Here is a 25592-nt window from a genome sequence, read left to right on the forward strand (position 1 = left end):
TTACAATCTGAAGCTTGATATATTTATAGAGAAATGAATAAGAGAGCCCGATATTGGTTATCGAATTTATTTAAAAGAAAGACAACAATACATAGCTTGAGCAATAGCCTGCATCCTCCTAGTAAATATTTTGTCTCCTTCAAATATGATAATTTTTTGTACCTGTTTAGTAATAGCATATCGCAAATAGGATACATAATTTATAGCTCCACCCATCTTGGGCCAACTTCTAGGGTCTACAAGGCAGTGTTTTGATGCCCCCAATTGCAATAAATGACCTATCAATACCAGACCTTTCAGAGAAGTTTTTTTTTTATTTTAATATTTTTAGGTTGTATTAAAAAACAAACAACGAAAAATAGTACCATCCCAACCATCTAGCAATGGTCGTAAAACGTGTATTTGCATTCTTACTAAATATCACGTTTCCATGCATTTAACAAATGAAATGAGATAAATGTAATTAGCAATGAAGTTTTTATCACGTAATAAACTAAAACAAGCTAGCAAATAATCCCCTTTAATTTAAAATTACGCCTTCCGTCTGAGAAAAACCATTAGATAAATTGACGCGTGAAATTTAAAACCCCAAGTTTGAAAAGTGAATTGATATTTTTTCCTGCCCGCTATATAACCTTGCAAAAACAAATATTTTTCTTGAGTTTGTTAACTGCGCCTTAAAGAGATTAATTTAAAAATCGATGGTCACATATTTGATTAAATTATGGTACAGATAACTCGCAGTTTCTTTCTTATCGCCAAATAGTTATAAATAATGAACTACATTGTAAATGCACTAATTTTCTAATCAAATTTATAACTTCTACTATCACTTGTAGTTCAATATTAGAAATAATAATAATAAATAGTAAAATAATATTCCATTTTTTTATATAATTATGTAAGTAATAATTACAATTAATATTCCACCTACTAATAGCGCAATCGCTAGTAGCGGACACGTGACAAACAGACATTGCTTACGTGTGCTAATGTATATTGTACAATAAGTTTGATAAACGTCATTTTAAAGCGGAGCAGAGTGACTGAAAAATTGCAACCTGATGCATGCACAAAGTTTTTGAATACATAAATCAGAACTGACAATCCTGGATATTTTAGAGTAGGAAGTAGAAAAACGTGATTTTTTCCACAATAATCTAGCTCAACTACAGGTCAACGACATGTTCACTGTTGCCTAAAATTACTTGCTGACTTACTGCAATAAGGCTATTAACGTTTTTATCTGCTCGTAGGCATGTTTGGGTCAACAAAAACAAATGTAAAATTGTAATTATATGTATAATAAATTAAACAAAATTTTTTAACTAAAGTGCTCTGAAGAGTAGCATTATCCTAAACTATTAGGCTGCCTAGTGGAATATATCTGCCTAGTGGAATATATGGAAGAAGACATTTTTTTTTCTCTCTAGCGGTAAAAAGGATCTCCATAAGCATTCAAAATGCATTGTACATCACTCCTTTATAGTGTCATGAGTGTCGAATGATGTTTCGTCTAAAATATTTCTAACTCCATTCCACCAATTTTTCGGTCTATTTAATTCAACTACGCTTGTCAATATTTTTTAATCTCAATGTGCGGAAATCGATGTAAAATTTCCGCGGTGTAGACATTACTTAAATAAAAATACCTTCTCGTAGTGACAAACACTTGTAAAAAGGCTTTTTATTGGTGTAGTGCACGGTTTATTGAGCGCTTTACAGGAGAGGCACGTTAACTGGGAAGTCTGGTCACCGTGCAGGTCGCTAAAACACCAATATACAGAATGAAACCCATTAAATGCTAGCATATTTTTCCGCATTTACGAGGAAATTTCCTTTACTTCCTTTACTTACTTATGAGGACAAATCCACTTTGCTTGCCGTTCTGAGTGAAGTTTCTACGTACATTTCTAGCGGAAGTCGCTCTTTTATATGTGAGTTTAGAATGTGATATATATATGTTAGCACTGTGCCATTCAGCATCCAGTTATAGCAAACGCTGTAACTTAACCGGGTTCAACGCGGGTGGTCCACACAAGCAAGTGACCGTGATTAATAAACCAGGATTAATTAATAAGATATATGAAGTATATGAAATGGTGCAGAAACTTATAACTGGTTTCCAATCCATTAGAAAACATGTATCACTTCTCTGTTGTGGAATTTTGTATAACACCCGAATCTGTAATAAAATATAATTCATTTAAAATTCCAAAGGTAGATTTCTGCATTTGCGAAAATATTTCTAAAATATAGTTTACTAAATGTGAAAACTTTTCAAATCAAATCAAACAGTTTTATTTGCCAGAATATATATAAACAATAGTAATTCTGCAATACACTTGCTCGGCAAATTGAGTACACAGTGATTATAAAAAAAACGACTACACAGGAACTGAACATACCTGTGATGTGTAAACACGTATTAAATGAAAAATTAAATATTGTAAGTATAAAAAAACTATTTTTACAAAGACACATTAGAGGGAGGAGACTCGCGCGCACTCAGACCGAGAGGCAGACAGAAAGGAAATAGAGACAGAATCTCGATAGCGACAGCTGGAGCCACAGAAAACCATAGCAGCATAGTATATATGAAAACTGCATTTATTTTACGGCATACACTTTGTTTCAGATATTTTTTATATATTTCCAACAAAAGTTCAATTTTTTTTTGGTAATTTGATATGATTAGGTATGGCATTCCAATTGCTCACAGCAACATAGAAGAAAGTTTTTTGAAAATTTTCAGTTTTGTGCGCAGCGGCAATCTAAAATCAGTATTTATCTGATGTTATAATAAAGGTCAAAAGCATGAAATAGCACTGTCAGATAGGGCAGATGACCACCATAGACAATTCTATTTAGAAAACAAAGCATGTGATATTTTCTACGATACTTTATATTTAATAATTTATTATATAATTATATTATATATAATTATGTGATGTCTAAAGGGTATACATTGTAAGCAAATCTCATGCATGAGTTTTGTAACTTCTGGATTTGTTGTGCCATCCGCAAGGGCAAAGAGCCCCACTAGAATAGATGGCAAATGTTGCTTAAAAAAGATTATTTTTTTTTAAAAGTATGTTGGAAAATTGAAGTTTATTTCCGACATGCGTTTCGAATATTACAGCCAAATTTTTTCCAGGCGTATTTTGATTTTTTATGTGTAAATTGGTCGTGACGAACTCCTCATTATTTTTGTTGCGAGCAAAAAGCAAACCTTGTGATTTCTCAGGATTGGAATTTAAATTGTGACTGAATGCATAATCAGGATTAAAATTATTTTGCGATATATGAAGAGTGCCAATATTAAATGACACGAGTTGTTGAGCTGACTGAATGCATTCACCCATGTCTGCGATGTAAATTGAAAATAATACTGGAAATTATGCTGTTTGAAGTTAGAAAATGGTAAATTTGATTAAACATATGTTTTTCAACAACTTTGGAAAGCGCATGGAGAATACTAATTGGTCTAAAATCCTTGAGCTCTTTTGACTGTGAAACTTTGGCTAGTGGCTTAATTATAGACTTTTCCAAATACTGAAAAAGCATTTTCCAAAAGACAGCTATTTACTATATTTAACAAATGATTTATACAAAATGGCAAACGTAACCTCAACAGAAATTCCATCCTTACCCGTAGCATTAGTTTTAATTTCGTTAGCATACTTTATTACATCACAGAGTTGAAAATTAAACTCCGGCATTCCATTCTCATAACTTTTTATATTGTAATACTGAATAATCTCTTGCGATACAGTGTCTGTAACTGTTGCACAGTCTTTAAAATAGTTGAGTAGAGTAGTTAAGTTGATGCGCGTTTAACAAATTTCCTGTCAATTCTTTGGTTTTGCTTTTAGTTAAGTTGATTGGCACTTTTTCAAAAACCTTTACCTTTTCAATTTGAAAAGTGATTAAAATAAGCTACTTTTTCTCGTATTATGGCGTGCTTTGTATAGTTTCTGGGTTGTCTATAGTACTGATGATATTCTAGTTTTCAAGTACTTGTTATGCGCTTTGTCTGCCAGACCTTTATGTTGTCAGTTATCCACTTGTTTTTGTTTTTTGTATTTCAGGGGAGCATATTTATTCAGAAAACTTAAAATATTAGTTTTTCGTTAATGTCCCTTTTCTTATATATAATATGCCAATTTATGTTTAGTTCACGCGCTATTTTTTGATATCCTATCCTAATTTGTGAATATTGAATTCTTTAGGACATATTGAATTTATTATATATAAGTAGGTAGATAATCTACATCCACAAGCTGCACATTTTCTAAATTTTTGCTGTTATCTCAATAATTAACACAAACTACAAATTTTAAAGATTATACATTGCGAAATTTGCAACACCATGTCTCCGTTAAACATTCAATATACTTGCTACTCATACTCCGTCATTTGCTTGTCTTCATTACCGAAAGATGAAAGGTTAAATAAATTTATCATTATTATTGTCGACAGTTACAGTCCAATTAAAGAAAATTCCGAACTACCGTCTATATGATAGATTATAGATAAGAGATATATAATACTTGTAAAAAATGGCAATGCAATTATGTCAAAATTTTGACGAATTTACTTAACCAAATTTTAATATCTTTTATCACGTCGTGCATTCGGAACCCGGCGGGTTCACCAAATCATAACTTCTGCGTCTTGCTTACTATAGGTATGTGGGAAATAAATCAAGATTGTATTTCTCGAAATACAAAACAATCGTTTTTATAAAGTAAACTTTGTTATTTTGTTTAATAATTGTATGAGAAGTGCTAAAAATAAAAACCAAAACCTTCTTCGTAATTGTGCTTTGATGATGAATGACAGCAGCAAGCAGAATGCACTGTTGCCAAGCTATTGAATTTAACTTTTTCTGAAAGTTTGTGATCGCCTCACAAACAGCGTTTATAAGAGACTGCTTGGGCTAAAATAACAATGTTTTTGCATCAAGTTGGAAAAAAAGACGGAAATTTTAATTCAAATTTTTCGTAAATTAAAAAAAAAAAATCTTTTAATTTTAATGTTTTGCAGCGACTAAAGTACAAGCGCCGACAATGACAGATTACTCTACGCAAAATCCAAATGTTCCTGGCTTGGAAGGCCAAAACCCTGCAACAAGGGGAGCTTGCCTCGGTTCCAATGCGTCTAGTCTGTTGAGCCTCAACTGTTTAAACACAGGAAGGACAAATTTCACTAACAAACAGCTGACTGAGCTCGAAAAAGAATTTCATTTCAACAAGTACCTTACAAGGTAAGTATAATTAATTTTTAAATGTAATGTTAGCCTACCTTGTAATATCTACATTATATAACAACTGGTCAAGTCATCAAATCAATTTAAATCCATAGATAATAGAATATAATAGCGTTTGAATTTAACAGCATTTTTTTACCGAACTTGAATATGTAATTTATTTTTATTTCTTTTATACTTATTAAAGATTATCCATTAGATATTACATTTTTTTAAGAAGATTCGTTCAACAGGAGCATACTTTTAACCAATGACCTTGTGACATTCAACAACCAACATGGCAGATCGCTAATAAGTTTTTTTAAGACCGGATCTTCTCAAAATATGTTTAGATCTCGTTAAATGTTCTGGGAAAACGAGTTAAGTATGCAGAAATCACTATTTCGAAAGAAAGTGGCGCAGGTTAGTGCATGAAATATAGAGGCATGCGTGTAAAATCATTCCCTTGGGCATTGCGGCGCATCAATTTTTACCGTAGTATGGCCACTATATTATCTAATAAGTATATGACCAAGAAACTGAGAAGGAGGCATTTCAATAAATGACCAAAAAAATAAATGATAATAAAGAAGAGTTAGTCGATTTTGTAAATAGTGTAGGAAATGAAAGCAATCGGCTCGTTCTGGAACTAACTACACAAAAAACCAAAATGACAGTAATTGATAGGCAACTCATAATGACCGTCTTGAAGTCGTTAAGTCACACGTCTACCTGGGATCATTATTGTCAAATACAGGCAAATCGGAAGAGGAAGTGAAGCGTAGGTTAACATGGCAAATGTAGCTGTTTTGAGACTGACCAAGATCTGGAAAGACCGCCAGATTTCGAGAGTCATCAAAAACCGGTTAGTAAACTATCGGGTACTTCCAATATTGACGTATGGCTACGAATCGCGGACTCTCACTACGAAAATCGATGCTATGATATATTGTATCCCATGGTCTGAATGCCGTACAAACCTCTCCATTATAAATATTACCAACAGACATTCCAGTGAAATCCGACTAAAACAACTAAAATATTGTGGACATATAATGAGGAAAAGTCAACCCATAATTCAAGACAAGGTGGAGGAAGGTAGACCACGTGGACGCTCTCCGACTTGATAGATAGACCAGATCACGACTAGCTGTAGCAAAAGACAGAAGCGCTGTTACTCTGACCACTACATTCCCTAATGGGGGTTAGGGCTGAACAGAGAGAAGGAGAGAAATATGAAAAGAATAAGTAAAACCAGATGACCAAACTGACCATTACAAATTTTGCGTGTCAAAGGGTCCACTTTGTTATGCAAAATTAACAGCGTATTGGTACTTGTTAAAGATCTTTCAAACAAAATGAACAGCAAATTGAGCTTGTGATTTTTTTTTTAATTGATAGTGTTGTATGTTATATTTCGTTTATATAGAACCAAAAGTAAAAAGAACGTTGATATTGCATCTACGAGATTTTGGGAAATTGTTTCTGTATCTGTCAAATAATGTTGGTTGGTATACTTTGATTCGCTGTTCGCTTGAGATATTTCCTGAGACTACAGAAAATTTTGAGATAGTGAGAACGTTATTGCCAAAACAAAGAAAAGGAAAAAGACAATAATAAACGAGGCGACGTAAAACGCATATTTTGTATTCCACAGTGAAATGATCATATAATTTGTTGTCAAGCTGTCTAATAGCACTGTGATTATAATTATAAAAAATAGAAATTCCTTATACTACCGTCTAAAAGCCAAATTGTTTTTATCAGTGGTACCTCAACTTCTGCCACCTAAATAACTATAATAACTTTCGCATTTTATAAATTTCATTAAAAATTGATTTTTTTAAACTAGATTATAGAAGATATATAATATAATTATTAGAGGCCCCTTTTTATAACTGTACCGGACTATATAAAAACTTTAAACTTGAACTTCTTTAAATAAAGTTCTTGATTTTCCATTAAATGACACTTTAAACGATATCACTCAGTTTGGTGAAAGGACGTTTTTGTTGCTTGTTTGTGACGTGATCTTGCTAGTTTATCTTGTATATTGAATTTTGAAATGGTGCCGTATAATTTTTGTTATTTAATTAATAAAAGTTTACTCGCTTATATGTCTTCGTTTTTCTTTATTGCAGAGCAAGAAGAATTGAAATAGCGTCAGCTTTACAACTTAATGAAACCCAAGTCAAAATTTGGTTTCAAAATCGAAGAATGAAACAAAAGAAACGCATGAAAGAAGGTTTGATCCCACCCGAGCCAATAATGAACACGACAAGAAGTACCAGTAATTCCCCGACTTCTACAAACTGTTTACAGAACGATAGTACCGTTGGTAGTAACGAAAACAGTAGGGAGTCGAACTAACGTACTACATGGAATCATTTCACTGTCTTCATTCGCGTTTGAAAAACATTTCTTTTTCGGCTCGTAGGGTTACCCTTACGACAAATATTACAGCGTTAAAAAATAAGAATTAAAATTTTTCTTACAGTTGAATTTTAGGAATGCTAGTCTGTAGCTGTAAAATTAAAAAAAAAGGTAACATGTAAATTCTCGCCAAAGAACGTAAGAAAGCTTTAGGTGATAAATATGAAATTAGTAAAATATATAATGTATATTGTCACAATATAACATAGTGTTAACTATTTATTACAAATTTGTAATCAGAAAAGTGAGATTATTGAATTTAACTAAGCGTTTATCGTTTAGAATATTTTTCGTGGTGTATATATAGCATCATATTTTGAGAACTGGACAGATATTTGGTTGATTGTATTAATTGATGAACAAAAAAACATCTGTTTGTTACGATCAGGTCTCTATCTACTAATTATTGTACATAGTAAATTGATATCGTGTCGTGTAAAAATATGTACATAATAGTTTAATTAGGTTACTCAGGGATGTATGCCGTATTATTAATTTACGAATAAAAACAATTTAAAAGCATCCACAATTGTTTGTTTAACAAAATATACAGGCCGTATTTTTTTCTGTTTAATCCCTTTTGAACGCTCATAATGCAGCCAAGTAGTCCCAATCAAAGGAAATTTAATTTAGACGACGACGTGGCTATCGTTTTATAGACAAAAATCATTACTAATATCATGATATTTTGCAGATTTTTATACCTAGCGTTCACACACACACACACGCACACACATGTGTAATTTTAGAATTTTTTTGGTTTTATTCAGCAACATTACACATGTAAGTCAAGACATTTAATTCAATACAACGGGGTCTCCTCTATACGTACCATCATATTTTATTTAAAAAAATATTAAAAATATGAAGTTTCCAACAGTATATTTACATTTGCGATATATAGCAGAAAAACTTCCCAACTAGCGGTGACTCTAAGTCGAAAAAACTTTTCACTTATAATGAAATAATAAATATTTTATATCAAATGACAATACTTAAGTATAATACGTGCTTTGCAAGCACAACCGCTTGAAACGAATGAACAGTTTTTTATATAAGCATAACAGTCATCACAAACTCCTAATCGAATCCGAGTCAAAACAAAAAAAAAAACGTTGCCAGTAGTCGCCTATACACTTTAACGACATCTTATATTAAAAATTGCAGTAGCAAACATAAAAGAATGGCAACACTCGTTTGCCACGTATGCAATGGCATTGCTGAACTCCAGCCACATTCAATTTCCGATTTCAAAATTTCTATGACAGATTGGTTATTCCTATTCGCACAAGCGGCGGTCCTTAAGTCGTCATCCACATGCCGGCAACTATAGTCAAAATGATTAAATGATGGAGTGACACTTGGACTACGATCGCAAATGTATTGTCTGCGTTTTCTTTGCCAGACCTCAATCCATCTGAAAAGTATTTTAGTGAAGAAAAAGGTGAAGTCTTATTTCAGTAATATACCCCAAGTCACAATCGCAATCCCATTTATTGCCGGTGATATCTAGTTCCATAAGGAACGTCTTTTTAAATAGGTCAGGTTTGGAACCAGTTGACGGATTCATTAAACTTTTTAATTCTGGATTATATCTTACATCCAAAGTGATATTTCTGGCTCGACCTAAGTTCCTAAAGAATGTTTCGGAGATTTTCATAACGCTGGTGTTTCGAAAGCAGAGGTGTAGTTCTGGACTTCTTGTACCCTGAAATCATAAACCCCAGAAATTATTTCTTTAATACGGCAAGACGATTGTTTAAGAAGTACAAGTATCTAATTTTATTATGTGGTAAGTCTTAGAGAAGAAGGATAGAAATGAAAAAGCTAATTTGGTATTAAAGAATTCCACAAAAAAAATACAGCATCTCTTAAAATATATTTTGCTTGATTTAAAACGGCAGTAGTTTTTGAATTTTAAATGATACATCCTATATTATTTGTACTTTTGATTTAGATTATGCACTCTATGATGATACTATGATAGGACAAAATTCCTATTTCTTGTTTTTTGCATATATTTTTAAGAAATAAACTCCGTTTTAATTAATAGATATTTTTTTAACCCCACAATTTTTTAGAAGCTTAACCATTTTCATGTTCATTCATTATCTTTTTTAATGTGTTGTTAAATTTACGGCTTTTTAACACATAATGCAATTTTTTTTTGTTAAAAAAGTTTTCAATTCTGCCTTCGCTATATTTTATAGTGTTACTTTCTAAGCGGGTCGTTACTAGCTTAATAATAAACACCAACCCTACGGTTTTTTAAAATCACACTATAATATTTTTTGAAACCAAATGTTACTGAAAAACTCAAAAAGCCTGAAACCGTTGTTACCAGCCACCTAAGTCGATCTCTGGTACCATATTAAGCACAAATTCTACAGTTTTTTCAATCAAAATTAACCTTTTTGTTGGTGGCACAAAATAATTACTGTTGCCAGCCTAAGAGGGTACCTAAAAACTACCTGTAAAATATTGTTTCCCAATTTTTTTAAGCCCCGTCCGGAGAAAGTCACATTTCTTAATTTCGGAGGAAGGTCTCCTATCATCTCCTTTTCCAAAGTGCTATCTGTTGCCTTATTTACCTAAAAGACATCAGTTTGACATGCAATTTCGTTTTCAATAGAAATTCATCTTACGTGAATTTCAAGATTTCTCAGCCCGCTATTCCACTGAATTATTGTTGGAATATTAAACAATTTAAGGTCAGTGTACAAATTTATTTTCAGAGTTCTTAAGGAGTACATTTTGCAGAACGCTCCCGCCTACAAAAAGTAATCGGAACGCTTTCACTCACTGGCAATTGAAATCTCACCTCCAAAGTGTTTAAATCAAAATTCCTAATATCTAGTTCCTCCAAATGGTCGGCAACACCCAACAAACTGGTATTGCTTAGATACGTAACGGGATTGGAGACCATGGACAGATACCGCAGCTCAAACAACGAATGCGTCACAATTGGCACCGATGTTAAATCGTTGTAGTCCAAATATAACTTTTGCAAATTAGTCATATTTGTTGCCATTTCAGGTGGCACGTTAGGTAAGGAATTGTGGGCCAAAGAGAGCGATACTAAATTCGGGGTGGGTAGAATAGGAACCTAGAAGTATTGAAAACTTCGATTTTCATCCTAAAATCCGCTTTTAATTTGTCACCTACCATGTTTAAAGATACGTTGGCCAAGTTCAAATGCAGAAGCGAATATTCAACGCCCTGAAAGCTTAATCCGTTTGGCTCTAGAGCCAACTGAAGATTGTGACTTAAATCTAGACTGGATAATCTTGGAAGCCCCTTAAAAGTATTGGAATCAATTTGTGCTAACCGATTGTATGATAAATCCAGCCAGTTCAGATTCTGCGAAACAGAAAACTACTAAGCGTTTCGTTAAGCAAATTGCCTGGTTCAACCTTAAATCGCTGTAAAACTCCTCCGTGAGACAAAGACGATATTGAATTCCAGGATACATCCAATTCGCAGACTGACAAAGCCGTAGCCACTGACATACTCGTCAAGGGTAATTTGCTAAGCATGTTATGAGAAATATCTAAACGTTCCAGACCCTGTTCTCGAAACAAGTTGTCCGGTAGCGCCCTAAGCCTGTTGTGGGAAAAGTTCACTATCCTTAGGTTGTTCAAAAATCTAAACAAATCGCTTGGGATATCGGCGATTCTATTGTTGGAAACGTCTAAAAGCTGAATACAAATTACAATTAATAATTAATAGTTAGAGGACACCAGAGGATCCAAATCATTAAAAATAATTAGCAAAGTAACTTTAAAAATCTAAAATATTTTTTACATATTTTAAATAAGTATGAGTTAACCTGAAAAATTAGATTCTTTAGAGAAAGAATTACCTTTTTCCTTATTTTATTAACTTACAATAGCATTTGAATTTTAATTAAATGTCTATTCACTAATGTCCAATCTATTAGAAATAAATCACGGGATGGAGTTTGCGTATTTATTACAAGGGATGTCGATGCGTAGGTACGTAGACGATGCAAACCAATTCCATATTTCGTTGTTCATAAATTCCACGAATTTCAGTACATGAAGAAGTTCAAAAACGTGTTGCATATAATACTTTTTCTACAACCATTAGTTGTTGTTGTGAAAGCACAATCAGTATTTAAAATCTACAGAAAATAGCCAATCGTGGCAGTTAATGCTTAAAATAACACTGCATAATTGGGTATCTTGTAGTAGGGAGTATAAAGAATCAATTTTGAAAAATTTTAACATTTCGTTTTAGACGAAACATTTCTTTTCGAGGCCGGGATGGAACACGCCAACAACAAACAATATAAAAAATACTTAACAAAATTACAAAGAAGAATTCTAAATAGAAAGATAATATTATTTTAAGCAAGCATAAGTGGGCAATTTTGATCGGTGATGGCAGCGAAAAGAAGAAAATCCAGGCAGTTGGCTAAATGCAAATGCGAAGAGATAGCAGGACGAAACGAATTAGCACCCAAGGCCTTTTTAATTTATGTAATATAAATATCTCAATGCTTCTCAGTAGAAGAGTTTTAAAATGATATGTGTGGTCTATACTGCTTTACGGTTCGGGACATGGACACTAAAATAGAAGCGTTTGCACTACGGCGCTATTGCCGAATTTTGAAGATATCGCGCAAACTTCAAATGAGAACGTCCTCAGAACGATGAACACGGAACGGCTACCGTTAGCACCATAAAGAGGAGGGGACGAAAATATCAGGGAAAATTGGAACGCAAAAGATGGATTGGGCATAAAAGGCTACCCCGGCTTAGCAATATCCGACAATGGTGTAATCTAATTGCCAGACAAGGAACTAAACGAAGAAGATAATAATTATTTTAATTAAAAGGATGTTTAATAAAGATGAAGAAAATTGGTTTTAAATCGAGCCCACATTTGAATTGTATTGTGGATTAAATATGTCAGAGAACAACTCGTTACATTTCAATCACTCAATGCATTTGCACGTATATCGCGTGGTAAATTTACCTGAAGCTTTTTTGTATTTCGGAACATATCGAAATCCATCTCGTAGATCTGATTCCACGATAAGTCTAACCGTTGCAAGTGAGGCATGTTTCCGAACACATCTCTCGTGGCGTTCAAGATCCGATTGTGTCCGAGATAAAGGTGAGTCAGAGACAGTTCTGCCGGTTTGAAGAATTGCTTGGCGATCAGTGAAATGTTATTGAAGGACATATCCAAGACCTTGACGTTTGAATGGAGACCTCCGAGACCTGAGCAGTACGAACAAACTAATTTAATGTTAGCTTCAACGAGGGGAAAGGGTTTTTTTAAGAAGTTGGGCGTGTATGACAGCGGCTTAAAATAAAATCTATATTTACTTATACTGAATTCGTTGTCCAACTTATTTTAATAATAAGAATAAAAACTCGCAATAATTTCAGCATAAAGCAACTCACCCACGTCGGATTCAAAAGCTGGCGGCATATTCAACGTGAGTTCTTTTAAACTATTATGACTAACATTTACGTGAAACATTGCCAGCGTCCCAACTTGATCAAACATGGAGAAATCGAAGTTGATCAGGCTATTGTAAGCCATATCTAAGTCTTCCAGCTCAGGCAAATTCTGAAAAGTCTCGTACGAAACCGTAGATAATTTATTTCCCTTCAAATTCAATCTTTTAAGATGTTCGAGGTTCATGAAAGAGCGCCTTTCCAACTTGTCTATCCTATTATCATCCAAGTGGAGTTGCTCAAGTTGCGGCAGGTGAACGAAAGTGTGTTGGCTAATCGTTTTTAGGTTGTTAAATGACAAGTAAATTTCCTCCAAGTTTGCATGGTAATCACTCTGCAAAGAATTTTATTTCTCGTCTTTATAGTCAATGAGTGATAATTTTACTTGAAAAGTTCCCTTGGGAATGACCTCTATGACGTTATCCTGCAGTTCCAAACTTCGAAGTTTTCCGAGGAAATGAAAACTCGTTTCCTGCACAGTTCGTAAGTGATTATTACTTAGGTCCAAGTGTTCCAGATTTGTTAGAACTTTAAGTGCTTCGACCGGTACACTCGAAATAGAAGAAGACAACGCATGTGACAGCGATAAGTACTCCAAGGAATGTCCAATCTGAAAATATCAGCGATTATTTGATATGGAATTGATTTTTTATTAATTGTACTGTACTAACGTCAACGAATGCATTATTTTCTATAGTCGATATGCTATTGTCTGCCATATCAATTGACCTTAATCCGTGGACGTACTTAAACGCATTATTTTTAATACTTTGTATGCCGGCGAAGTTGATTTTTAGTTCTTCCAGATCGATTCCGAACTCAAGGAAATCCTCGAGGTCAATATGGGGCTGAGGTAAACGCGACAGGGATAAAGCTCTTAAGCTTCTGAACCTATACGGTAGTGAAAATATTATATTCTGAGTTTCAAACTCGACTGCGTGCAGACGGTAATAGATATTGGGTGGCTCAAAATGTTGTTATCTTTGGTTCTCCCCAAGATTTGATGAAAAAGATTTAAAATTATTGGTTTCATTTTAGATTTTTACGTGTTTATTGCAAAAAATTAGGATTTTTTTGTGACGTTCCATATTCAAATATTATTGTTTTGAATCGCTTTTTTGATTACCTCTTTAATGGTACAAGTTACCATCCGAAATAGAACAAAAATGGTGGTAATTTTAGTTATTTCCCCTCCATTTGCCTTTGGCTATGTATTTTTAACAAAATTTTTCTTTAATATTCGGCATTAGAAAATAACATTGACAACTCGTAATAAGTAGACAATTAGAAAGATATTGAAAGACAGAAAAAAATCAATATAGCGTTCTTAATTACTATATAACTCAAAGATATGCAATTTCCAACAGCAACAATCCACCCTCCATCTCTTACCGATTGATAAATGCCAGTGAATTTCATTGAATAAAACACCCCCTATTGGATTAAAATTTTTCGCAAACCTTCGTAAATCCTGTATGCTCATGGGTGCGTTATCAGTGCCACTCATGTCCAGTGTATTAAGAGTAAGCACAAATGCGTTGAACAATTCAGCAGGATTGATTTTAGATAGGATATTGTCCCTCAACAAAAGAATCCTAATTAGTTGAAATCTATTGAATACGTCTTGAGGGAGTAGAGATATGTTATTGCCCGACAAATCTAACAACTCCAAAAAGTTTTCCAAGCCCATGAACGCCGTCGGGGAAATTTGGGTCAATCCGCAGCCACGAAGGTAAAGCTCCTTAATTTTCGCTTGTCGAAAGGCTTCGTCCTTAAAAAACATTGTGCCTTGCAATTTATGGCAATCCAATTTTTTGATGCCTCACCTCTATTACCGATATAGGATTACCGTCAAGGTAGGTTTTGTTTAGAACGTTAAAATATTGGAAAGAAAGCGGCTCCAGAATTTTCAATTGATTGTAATCAATTCTAAGTACGTCCAGATTAAGTTGAAAGTTTAAATTTATTTTAATTCCTGGTTCGGTAGCGGGAGACATTTTGTTGACCCTATTATGGCTTAGGTCCAGAGTTTTCAAAGTTCTTAACGGTTGTAATGCTTGGTACGGTATCGCCGAAAGCTGGTTATTGCCCAGCAGCAAATATGCCAGCTTTCCCATGCCGTCTCGGAAGACCTAAAATACATAATATGAAAACAAGTCAAGGTTTCGACGTGTTTTTAGTTAATTTACCGACGGATCTAACTCCCTTAGATTATTTCCTCTTAAGTCTATAGTTTCTAGCAATGGTAATCCCGCGAAGGCATCTATGGGTATGTGAGTTATCGAATTCTCTGCCAACACCAATACCTCTAACGAACTTTCAAGTCCTCTCCAATTTTCGGGGGAAATTTTATTTATTTCGTTACCTGCAAGTAAATGAGCAACAAACTTGAATTTGTTAACGCGGCAACTAATACTTTACCAGTTAAATCTAGTAGACGCAATTTCTGTAAGTACCTTAGTGACCGATTGGGCACTTTTGTTATTTGGCAGTAACTAAGTTCTAATTCCCATAGTGATCTCTCCAACCCCAAGAACGCCTCATCCGTTACCAGAGTTAGTGGGTTTCTACTAATTATAATTTTATACAGTCCTAAAAATTACAAGGCCAAGATAGATTACAAAAATACTCTGCTTTAGAGGATTCGCATCAGTACCTGTACTTTGCAAAAAAAACGGTTCAATGGTTCTCAACCCGTTGTTTTCCATATGTAACATGAAAACTTTGGAAATGTTAACGTGCTCTGGAATCCTTGGCAAGTGAATATCCTGACATTTAACAATTCCTAGATCCGGTACCGCTTTCGAACAGCTACATAACGGGTTGAAATAACACGGAGGATATCGTACTGTTTCCGTTTCTCTAGATTCCACCAGTGAAATCCAAATCATTAGGAAAAATACCCCTAATATTAAGGCGTAACCTAACTGCATGACACGTACTAACTCCTGAAAATGTTTTGAACCCATATGACTAAATTGTCAACAAAAACCATCATCAAGGTTAGCGTTGGACTAGAGAGACAAAAGCAAACTATACTTTTAATTAGATTTAAAGAAAATTTCGCATTTTTTTCTTTTGAAAAATAGTCCTTTTTAGTAAGTAATTTAACATTTTGGGAACAAAGAAAAGACTAATAACGTCACAATTAATTAATGCTTGTGTCAATTCAATCAGGTGCCCAGGCTAATTAATTGCCATTATACGACCGTGTCTCATCGCCACTTGCTTATCATTATTTAATTTATAATGGTTGCTAAATAAACAAAGTGAACCTTTTCTTCAATAAGCAAACAACTTTCAAATTTTAAAATTAAAAATATGTTTTTGTACAAAACATAATTCTGGAAAAAAGTATAGTTTCGAGCCACTAAGAATAATTTCAAATACCCAAGAATAGCATTGTGAAAAAGACGTTTTATCTCAGATTACTTAATGAATTGCGACCAACTTAGTGGATTGTTCTTATTTTTAAAAAACTAAAACGAAAACTATTTTACTAATTACACTTCTTAAGTCGCATTTTAGGTGCATATACTTATGTCAGTTTTAATTTATTAATTCCTAATTTAAAATATGGTCTTATTGATGTTTCAAAATAAATTTATAAAATCATATGCCCGGATTTTGGACTATATATTTAAAAAATATACCGTAGAATCCGGCCCTCGTATTCCAACATGGAAACAGTAAAATTTTCACATATTAAATAAAAATCAACACAAAAATCTAAAAATTAAGTACGAAATTGTCCAAATTAAATAAATTTCCTAACAATCTTAGTACAAACGCACACGCTCAGTAAAATCCTTTTTTCATTATCCATTAAAAAAAAACAAAACTTTGAAGAATGCTACACGCCAATGCATACAAAAATTAAAAAATATGTTATGTATGTTTGACCGAAAATTGTATAATAAATCTAGATCCAGCACTACAGCACAATTTTTTGAAAATATTAGTGTAAATTTCCGTCGAGCAACAATTATACCTACCATAATTTACCTAGACAACTAATCACTATAAAATCCCCACGCAACACATTCACAGCACCACACCAAGCAGCAATCCCCAATCCTTCAGCAGAAAAGTATTAAATAGTCATCCCAACCCTGCAGTATGGTCATAATTATCTGAATGATAAAACTGACTGAGGTGCAGACGTAAAATTGGCCAAACGAAACCCCTCACGTACCATAATAGGGCTTAAACCGAATTCAAAGGTTTCGTTTAATTAGATTAACTTCATAACTGCAACCGTATGGATTAACCAATCTTATTTTCCCGACATCCGCGATTTTTTATTGAAAAAAAAATTATGCCTTAAACCGCAGAGGTGTATTTGCCTGAACTTGAGAAAAGAACCGAATGAATGAAATGAGTGAGTGGGTTGCGAATTAAGACAATAATAATAATTGTTTTTGACCTATAATTGTTGAGTAATCCCGTGACGAACAAGTAGAGGTCAATCGCAGAGGATCCACGGCACGCGCTTTTAATACGAATTAATTTTCATTGTGTTGGAAGCAGCTGCCTGGAAAATTGTCAGTTAAGACCGACTGCAAAACAGCGCGACGTACGTTGTCTTTAGGGTATTTGAGAATGCCACATAGTACGGTAATATGGCCACTAAGAAATTAACTCGTAAGAATTAGTACCAACCGAGCAAAGCTTTGAATCAATCAAATGGCTATATAAGGTAATGAAGATTATAAGAATTTCTTTTAATATGCCTTGTTTTATATTCGACTATTTGCTCTCTAACTTGTTGCTTCAAAAAGTTAATTGTTTTGTTAATTACTTACTAGAAGAATCAACCAATCGTGAACAGCTAGTTAAAATTAAATGCTTGCTTAACTTAGCCTCAATACTTACTACGAATTAGTTTACACAAACATAGCCGCATTAAAACTTATATTCTTCAAAATTTCTATGGTTAAAATCTGACCCAGACAAAAATGTGTTGTTAGATAAAAATTTCTTAACATTTTTAATCGGCAGATTTTTAACTCATTTGGAAGTGGTCGAAGTTAATGCCGCTTTTCATAAAAGTCTCGGGATACACAAATTCTTTCTATTTCTTGTGGTCTATTTATGAAAAGTTCCATTAAATTCAAATATAGATGGTACTATGAATATTTTGTGTTTCCTACAGCTGGCATGAAAAGGCGGCTCAAAAACGAGTCGGAGCAATAAGAACCCTCATAACGTCACTGGCCTGTTCCAAGACCACACAGGAGATTGTTAAGAACACTAAAGCATAGTAAACATTTATTAGTTCTTTAATAGTGAAAAAATTTTTTAACGAACTTAGCATAAAGAAGGTTATATTCAGTTTTAAACAAACAGAATCGTTATGCTGGCACCGAGAACGTTGCCTATCAATTGTAACGCCTATAAATTGGGAAGTCTTCTCAGTTTTAACAGTATGACCTCTAAAACCTTCTCCCTAATGGGTCTAGGGCTTTTCCGTAGTCAGCTACATTTTTTTTTCCTCAAGGAATGTTGAAATGAATCTTCCTCACCAAGCGGAATTTATTCATTCTTAATACGTGTGCACTCCACTCTGCCTTCCTTCTTTGGACTCATGAGCTTACTTTCGGTGTGTTGAGTCGACTGATGCTTTTTTGCTGTATAAATACCCTGCCTGAAGAGTAACTTACCAGTTTACAATATCGTAATCGTAATAAGCAACACCCTTTCAAGAAAGCGTCTCTCAGTGTTAATATTGCAAAAAATGCTCTATTCAATCTACTGCAAAGGAAAGCATCAGTATAGAAGCCAAGAAATTTTGTGGTCTGAGTTGTTTTCAAATTCAACTCATCAAAGTTAAACGCTAAATTAGATTAGATTAAATCCAATGTGATTTTTCTTGCAAGAACAGGAGAAACATTATTAGTCGACTCCCCTGCAGACAAAGACTGAAATGTCATGCGAATTTACGTTGACAATTAATTCTCTTGTGTGTAATGGGTCCACTTATCTGATTATGTTCAGATTGAAGCAATCTATTCCGACCACTGCAGCTTTTGACATAAGATCTTCCTGATACTATGCAATATAAGATACGAATAAAATCGCAAAATGCACTGTTTCTCTTTTATTCAAATAGCATCATACAAATATTCTCAGAAAAGGCAAGTCCATTTGGTGGCAATGAAAAGTTCGTCCTTCAGAATAACATATACTATTGATTGATTTCCTTTGGACGGTATGTCCTGTTCTCAAAAATAATCGATACATCTCTAACCCTCATATTCGGAGTGAGAAACTGTTGCAGAGTGTCGACGCCATCCCTGGGCGCTCTGTCGAAGGGATACCCCATAGAACGACGATCGGGATACAGTTTGTCCTAGCAACAAATACAATGCGTTCTAAAGCGACTTCCACGTAAACCAATTTGTTTTTTACCTTAATACCGCAATACGAATCAGCATCGTTACATGGTCCAGATGTATCTTGGTCGATTCTGTCATCGGCGATATTGGAAATCATTACAAATAATTGACAGGGGAATCCTTCGGGACTTCCTTTCGGAATGAGCAAATTATGCGGCCATCCGCAGCCGCAGAAATTGAACTGAGCCAGTTGTTCTCCCCCCTGCGGTCTGCCATCAGAACAATGCGTTTAAATGTTAATGAACCGAAAGAATTTGGTATTACAATACCTGGATAGATCTAGATCTCTGTAGGTCCTCTCAAATGGTATAGTGACAGAGGAATCCAGTGATCGGCGCGTTATTGTATTTTGCCCCTGTTTAAGGTTTACTTTAAACTTGTCCAACTCAATGAACATGTGTTTCTGGTCCCTAAATAACCAAGGGTTGCCCCTCTCATCAAATTTAGGAGCCATGAATATTCGACAGGTACCTTGCCGAGCAGTATTACTCTGGACCTTTGTTACAACAGAAACAGATTATCAAATAAATAAATAGATTAAATAATTTAATTTTCAAATGATTACCTTGATTTTGTAGTTATAATTGCGATGTTGCAAGTGAGTAAACCTTACGAAGACGGAACCACGGGGCTGGAAATCCATTCCCCGAGAAAGATCAACGTCCGATTGTTGCCAGAAGGTCTGCAAAACGTTGGGTCTTCCACCTTGAATTTCTACTTGAATGTCTTCAACGATAACACCGGGATACTGTAACTGACTTTCGGTATATCTTGGCAAGGTCCCTTTGAATTCCTATAAATGTTTCGTTAAACATTGATTCAAGCAGTTTATAAAAATTCGTTAACCTGGAATAAATCATCGATAAAACTGTGCCATCTGTAGAAAATGGGGTCGCGCATGGCAGTTGCAGAATCGCCAATAACTCCAAATGATTCTAAGTGTCTATGATCGGGATCGTGCAAATACGAAAGGAAGATGTGACCGGAATTGTGAAGGTCCCCATAAAATTCCCGATTTGGCGATAAAATACTTGACTCCACTATATTACCCAACACGTCGATCCCTGAAAATTATAACATCCATATTATATTATGAAAAAAAAAATCTGTTTGTTTAAGAATAACTAGTATCCGCAATTTCACACGGTTGGTACCTTCATTTTCAGTTAATGGAATGATATTTCCAGCCCTATCTCTTACAGATCCCGAATGAATCGCATCATAAATCCTGTCCCTCCACCGCTTCATGTCGTCGATGTCGAGAGTAATACCATCAACTTCCCTTTTAAGATTTTGGATCTTCTGATTTGCCACACGAGCTGGCCAAGATCTACGCGCAATGGAAATTCTGTTTTATACGAGGCAATAAGCAATATAACATCATACCTGCTGGCGACTAAGCTGTCCAACTTGGGAAAATACGCTTCTTTGATGGGTTGATCCCAATCCAAGAAGCGCTCGACCCTCTTCATTTTATTACAGAGTCGTTCAAAGTTGTATCTCGCCATGATTTGTTGATGCATGTAATAGAACAGCTCTCCTCTTCTGTTTTTATCCACGACACTACGCGCGGCCTCAAACGGATATACCAAATGCCAATGCCAATGATGTAAATTAATTCCTGAAAAAGCAAAACGTTTTTACTCAGTAGACAAAATTCATGGAAAAAGAAAACCTAGATCTTCCCTGAAGTAGGCCAATCTATGTTCCTCCTCTAAATCGGAAGCTGTGTAATCCTTAGGGATTTCAATAGGCATTCGCGCACCTTCGGGAACTATGTTAGATTCTTCACGAGCCTTAGCGAACACTTTACTGTCGAGGTATTTGTCAGGAAACGAGTGGATAATGGAAGGAACATCCAAATCTTGGGTATCCGCCCTATGGAGAAGTGCGACGGAGAGGCAATAGTTGAAAAGGTACGGGTTAACCCGATCCCTTGCGTATATTGCCACTGCAAGCAAGTCATCCACGCTTCTAAAATTCATAAAATAAATCAAAATTAGTAGTACAATCATAATATAATAGAAAAAAGTATCGGACTTTTAAAGCTTATGAAAATTAGAGAATACTAATTTCTAGGTGATATAGAATAACAGAAAAAATTAGTTTGGTTAGTTAATATTTGCCCTTAAAAAATCGTTTCTTTATTGTTTCTGAAACATTTGATTGGATCATAAAATGAATGTTTACAAAACGTTATCAATTTGTACAGGAACGTCACTAAAGGTAATCTATTTCACCCACACACAGGGATATTTTTAATTATTTTATCCAAAAATCATTTTTTAAACAATTTTCCTTTAAAAATATACTCTTGATTGCATACAAAGAAATAACTAGTTTTTAAGTTGAGATTTTTGACAAGTAATCGTGAGTAAGTTAATTTTCTGAGGAAATAATAATGTTACTAGTCACCCAATTATGAAGTAACAATTTCTGGTAGTGATTAATAACTAAACTGTTTCAGAAATAATATAAAGACAATTTTTTGGAGCTTCATTGGACACATTTGCGAATTCATGTTTATTAACCAAACTTTTTTTTTATTATTATGTTTTATTGTTACATTTACTCTAGCAAAATGCTGGAAAAACGTTCAGCTAGTTTTTTTAAACACTAAGTATGTCGCAAAACATCGGAAATTTAAATGTGCACAAGGATTTCACGTATCAAGACTCTGCTAATTACTCGAAACTGAACCAAAATTGGGAACTTTTTTCTGCAAAAATGAAAATAGATATTTTTGCGTGAATTTCTGTATGCAAAACCTAAACCATTTTTTCTTAAATTTTACATGACATGACACTGATAACTAGGTTTTGGAGCTATTTGCTATAGTTCTGATATCGATTTTTCTCATTTAAACTTACTTGTCCATTAAAAATTACTACTTACCGAACACCCAAAAATATATCGATTAGTCTTCCAGCAATTCTGCGATGTTTAGGTAGAAATAATGAAAAGTTTTCATCTCGGGGCAATTCCAAAATCTCGCCCAATGGAGGAATTGAAATACGCTTGACAGGAATTCGTTCGCCAGCATCATCCCCGAATCGAGAAACCTTTATTTGGTCGACAAGTCAGATTAAAATATTTGAATAACTAATAGAAAAACATGAGTTGAAAAATTGTTATCAACATTATACTTACGACTTGGTTGCCAATAGGCTTATACTTGTCGCTCAAGTACTCGGGAGGAATATCAAAAACCGCTTTTTGATCGCCTTTTGATACAAAACTTGGTTCCTTTGGGCGATCGAAGAGCAGAAGAATATTTTTCTTATCGGTCATTGCAATTATTTTATTAAAATAAAAAAAAAATCAATTTATTAAGTATTTCGTGTCTTTACTTCAGACTTAACGAGCCCAATGGCAAAATAATCCAAACGAATGACTTTAAATACAGTTTGGAAGAGATAGGTAGTGATAAAGTAACCGCGAATGAAGCCGTTGCCACATTTATCATGATTAAAACGGCGTGTGGTTTTCCAAAAACAAAAACATGTTTTTAAAAAAATGCATATTCCCGTGTGAAACGAAGCGACATGAAAAATTATAGGTTATAGAGTTATTCATGCAATGAGTTCATTAAAATTTGAAAAGCTTGTTAATAATGATTGAACCCTGGAAAAAATGTACTACTGATGGTAAATTTTTCGGAAATTATTAAAATTATATGGCTTGACATCCCATAACGAATATTATTTTACGATTTCATATAGTCAACCGTTGTGGCTTCAATCGTATTTTTATTCGGCTTAAGTTTTATTATACGTAATTTCAAAAATAAATCTTTTTTTTCCACTCCCTTCTCTAAAATATCCAAGCAGTCGAGGTACTTTAGTCACGAGAATTTTGACATTTTGTTAGTTATAATTATAATTACTTTATAATTATTTCGATTTTGCTCTAATTTATACTATTCCTAAATTAAATAAATAAATTACCATTGTTGAAAGTTCACAACAGACAGAACGGATATAAAAATGTGAGTCGATCACGGACAATATTTTAAATGCCGGCCTCTTAACATATACAGGATGACTCACTATGAATGAAATGAAGAATTATAGGTAATGAATAAAGATGAGCCTTCCTTTCAAAAAATTTAATAACGGAAGTATAATATACAGGGTCTTCCATTTAATTTTTTCACAAAAATTAATATTTTTATGCTGACTCAATCTGTTTAAACGATTCGAACTAACTTCAAGACAAGTAGATATAAAATAAATGACTGTGCCACTTTATAAAATTGTTGGCACAATAAAATTACAGCTGTTCGAAACGGCGTCAAAAATATTTATTAAACGTATAAATAAAGAAGACACCGTAAACCTACATTGGGATATTGAATATAAAAGGGAGCATCTTTTAATATATAGGGCGTTATGTTTAAAAATATACGCTTGATTTCGCATACTTATGAATCACCCTGTATAATTAAAAATAATTCTAAATTGTTTCTTTTAGTCTCGTCTATAACTTTTGTACTTAACATTTTTCTCTAAAAAAATAATAAACAAAATATATTGGTTTGACACACTATTTGGATACCCTCTTGATATATTCTAGTACCTCGTGGTTTTAAATAGAAGAATTTGATAATAGTTTAATTTAATTATTAAGTTTGAGGTTCTTATCTGGAATTAATACAGTCATTTTATGACGACATTCGGAAGTCATTTTTGTTAACAAGACATCTCTTTTTACCTGTTTTTTGGACCACTGACGAATGGAGACCACTTATAACTCGAGAATGACGTCACTTTGACGAGCCTCTGCTACCCGAGATAAAAAAATCCCGCAGGAGCAAGCTACCCTGTAGACGTACATGTTATTTTTTCTTTTATTAGCCAATTATGAATCTCACTTCATTTGTTGCATTCCATGATGCCATATTATTTAAGAGCTGCATATAAGATACTACTTTAGCATTAATGTTTTTTTCATTTTAAGTATTAGCATTTTATTTTTATTTTTAGAGCTAAACTATATGAAATAACTATATAAAATAACAATGTTTTTTCAGATATGCAACTAACGTAGTTGTTGATTAATATCATTTTTTTCTTGCGAATTGTTTGGGGAGCCAGTTCACAATTATATAATAGTTTAATATCAAGCTTCAGTCAGAATAGATTATTTTTGATTTAAATTTGTATATGATTATTGGTTAAAATGTTTGAGTTTGTCCTTTTCTTATTTTAAGAAAGCAGGATCATATATGATCGATGGATGAACATAAAGATTGACTCAAGACTTAGGGTGCATTTTTTTTTATTAAACCACAGTTTAAATTACTGTCGGAGTATTTCTGCGTTATTTGTATTTTGGTTCACTCCAAAGACCGGCTCATTTGCAGATCACATCAACATCATTTATAACATTCAGGGAATCAGTAATTTCAATGAAAAACAAAATTTTAGACAGTATCCATGCAAGCAAGCAAAATATGGGCTTAAGACGTTTTTCATCACCCATTGTTTTCTACATTCTTTAGTTTCAGATTTCACATAGTCTAAGGCTTCGTGAAATTTCGATCCTGTTAATAGCTGGATACAATTTCGGGAATGGGAGAAGATCAATACAATAAAGACCAAAATTTTAGTAATATTTTGGAAACCAATAATTTTTCATGGAACATATTTTTCAGAAAATCTTTGTGAGCCAAAAAACAAAATTCTATACATTTCATTTTTTTATAGTTTGGTAAAAATAGTGAACTTTGTTCTTTTTTTTTAACACTTATACTATACTATATTGAAAGTCCAACTTCATCAATGTTTTGTGGTACATATTTGTGAAAATTATTCTCTTGCGAAATCTCTCATCTAAAACTGTTAATTGGACATTGAACCTGAATCAGAGTTAGCACTTAGCCTGTCGGTCACTACGACCGGAAGGACCTATTGCATTGTTACCAAAGTCAGTTACAGTGTCTCTCTACTTAGACTCCACACATTGGATAGTGACTCCTTGATGTAGCACGTTGCCTCTGCTTTGGTTACGCTCAGT

General features: G+C 33.8%; 3 protein-coding genes across 4 annotated transcripts in view; 1 reads left to right on the forward strand and 2 right to left on the reverse strand.

Moving 5' to 3' along the window:
* LOC132700604 (homeobox protein Hox-A1) overlaps positions 1–8296 on the forward strand; it is a 62771-nt gene extending 54475 nt beyond the window's left edge. The window contains exons 2-3 of the mRNA XM_060668029.1: positions 5050–5269; positions 7393–8296. Coding sequence (XP_060524012.1) covers positions 5050–5269; positions 7393–7621 — 449 coding nt within the window. The 3' untranslated portion in view covers positions 7622–8296. The remainder of the gene's footprint in view (positions 1–5049; positions 5270–7392) is intronic.
* Positions 8297–8476: 180 nt separating this feature from the next.
* On the reverse strand, positions 8477–17535 carry LOC132700603 (chaoptin). Of its 2 annotated transcripts, none has more exons than XM_060668028.1 (17): positions 17372–17535; positions 15833–16124; positions 15598–15768; positions 15366–15541; positions 15003–15308; positions 14637–14947; positions 13848–14067; positions 13562–13786; positions 13120–13510; positions 12686–12933; positions 11098–11382; positions 10850–11044; positions 10506–10790; positions 10330–10455; positions 10156–10275; positions 9154–9392; positions 8477–9101 (listed from the first exon to the last, which is right to left on the reverse strand). In XM_060668028.1, exons 1-17 carry the CDS (start codon positions 17372–17374, stop codon positions 8834–8836), a joined length of 3861 nt encoding a protein of 1286 aa, XP_060524011.1. In that variant the 5' UTR covers positions 17375–17535; the 3' UTR covers positions 8477–8833. The 2 variants fall into 2 exon arrangements, with proteins under 2 accessions (XP_060524011.1, XP_060524010.1); XM_060668027.1 differs by having other exon boundaries at positions 17172–17535.
* A 1732-nt stretch (positions 17536–19267) lies between these two features.
* LOC132701550 (phenoloxidase 1) lies at positions 19268–22972 on the reverse strand. The gene is made up of 10 exons (XM_060669583.1): positions 22725–22972; positions 22470–22636; positions 21250–21548; positions 20961–21195; positions 20729–20904; positions 20421–20638; positions 20140–20367; positions 19844–20070; positions 19588–19783; positions 19268–19528 (listed from the first exon to the last, which is right to left on the reverse strand). Exons 1-10 carry the CDS (start codon positions 22863–22865, stop codon positions 19364–19366), a joined length of 2052 nt encoding a protein of 683 aa, XP_060525566.1. The 5' UTR covers positions 22866–22972; the 3' UTR covers positions 19268–19363.
* Between the last annotated feature and the right edge of the window lie 2620 nt (positions 22973–25592).

Source organism: Cylas formicarius, unplaced genomic scaffold (genome assembly GCF_029955315.1).
Source record: "Cylas formicarius isolate icCylForm1 unplaced genomic scaffold, icCylForm1.1 PGA_scaffold_4__25_contigs__length_36172078, whole genome shotgun sequence".
NCBI classification, from domain to species: Eukaryota; Metazoa; Arthropoda; class Insecta; order Coleoptera; family Brentidae; genus Cylas; species Cylas formicarius.

Coding starts and splice junctions, on each gene's coding strand:
- LOC132700603 (XM_060668028.1), bottom strand. Junction 15,769..15,832: donor GTTTTTTTTGCAAAGTACAG/GTACTGATGCGA, acceptor TGTAATTTTTAG/GACTGTATAAAATTATAATT. Junction 12,934..13,119: donor AGCTTTTGAATCCGACGTGG/GTGAGTTGCTTT, acceptor CGTACTGCTCAG/GTCTCGGAGGTCTCCATTCA.
- LOC132701550 (XM_060669583.1), bottom strand. CDS start 22,865: ATGACCGATAAGAAAAATATTCTTCTGCTCTTCGATCGCCCAAAGGAA. Junction 22,637..22,724: donor AGCCTATTGGCAACCAAGTC/GTAAGTATAATG, acceptor GACCAAATAAAG/GTTTCTCGATTCGGGGATGA. Junction 20,071..20,139: donor ATTATAACTACAAAATCAAG/GTAATCATTTGA, acceptor GTTGTAACAAAG/GTCCAGAGTAATACTGCTCG.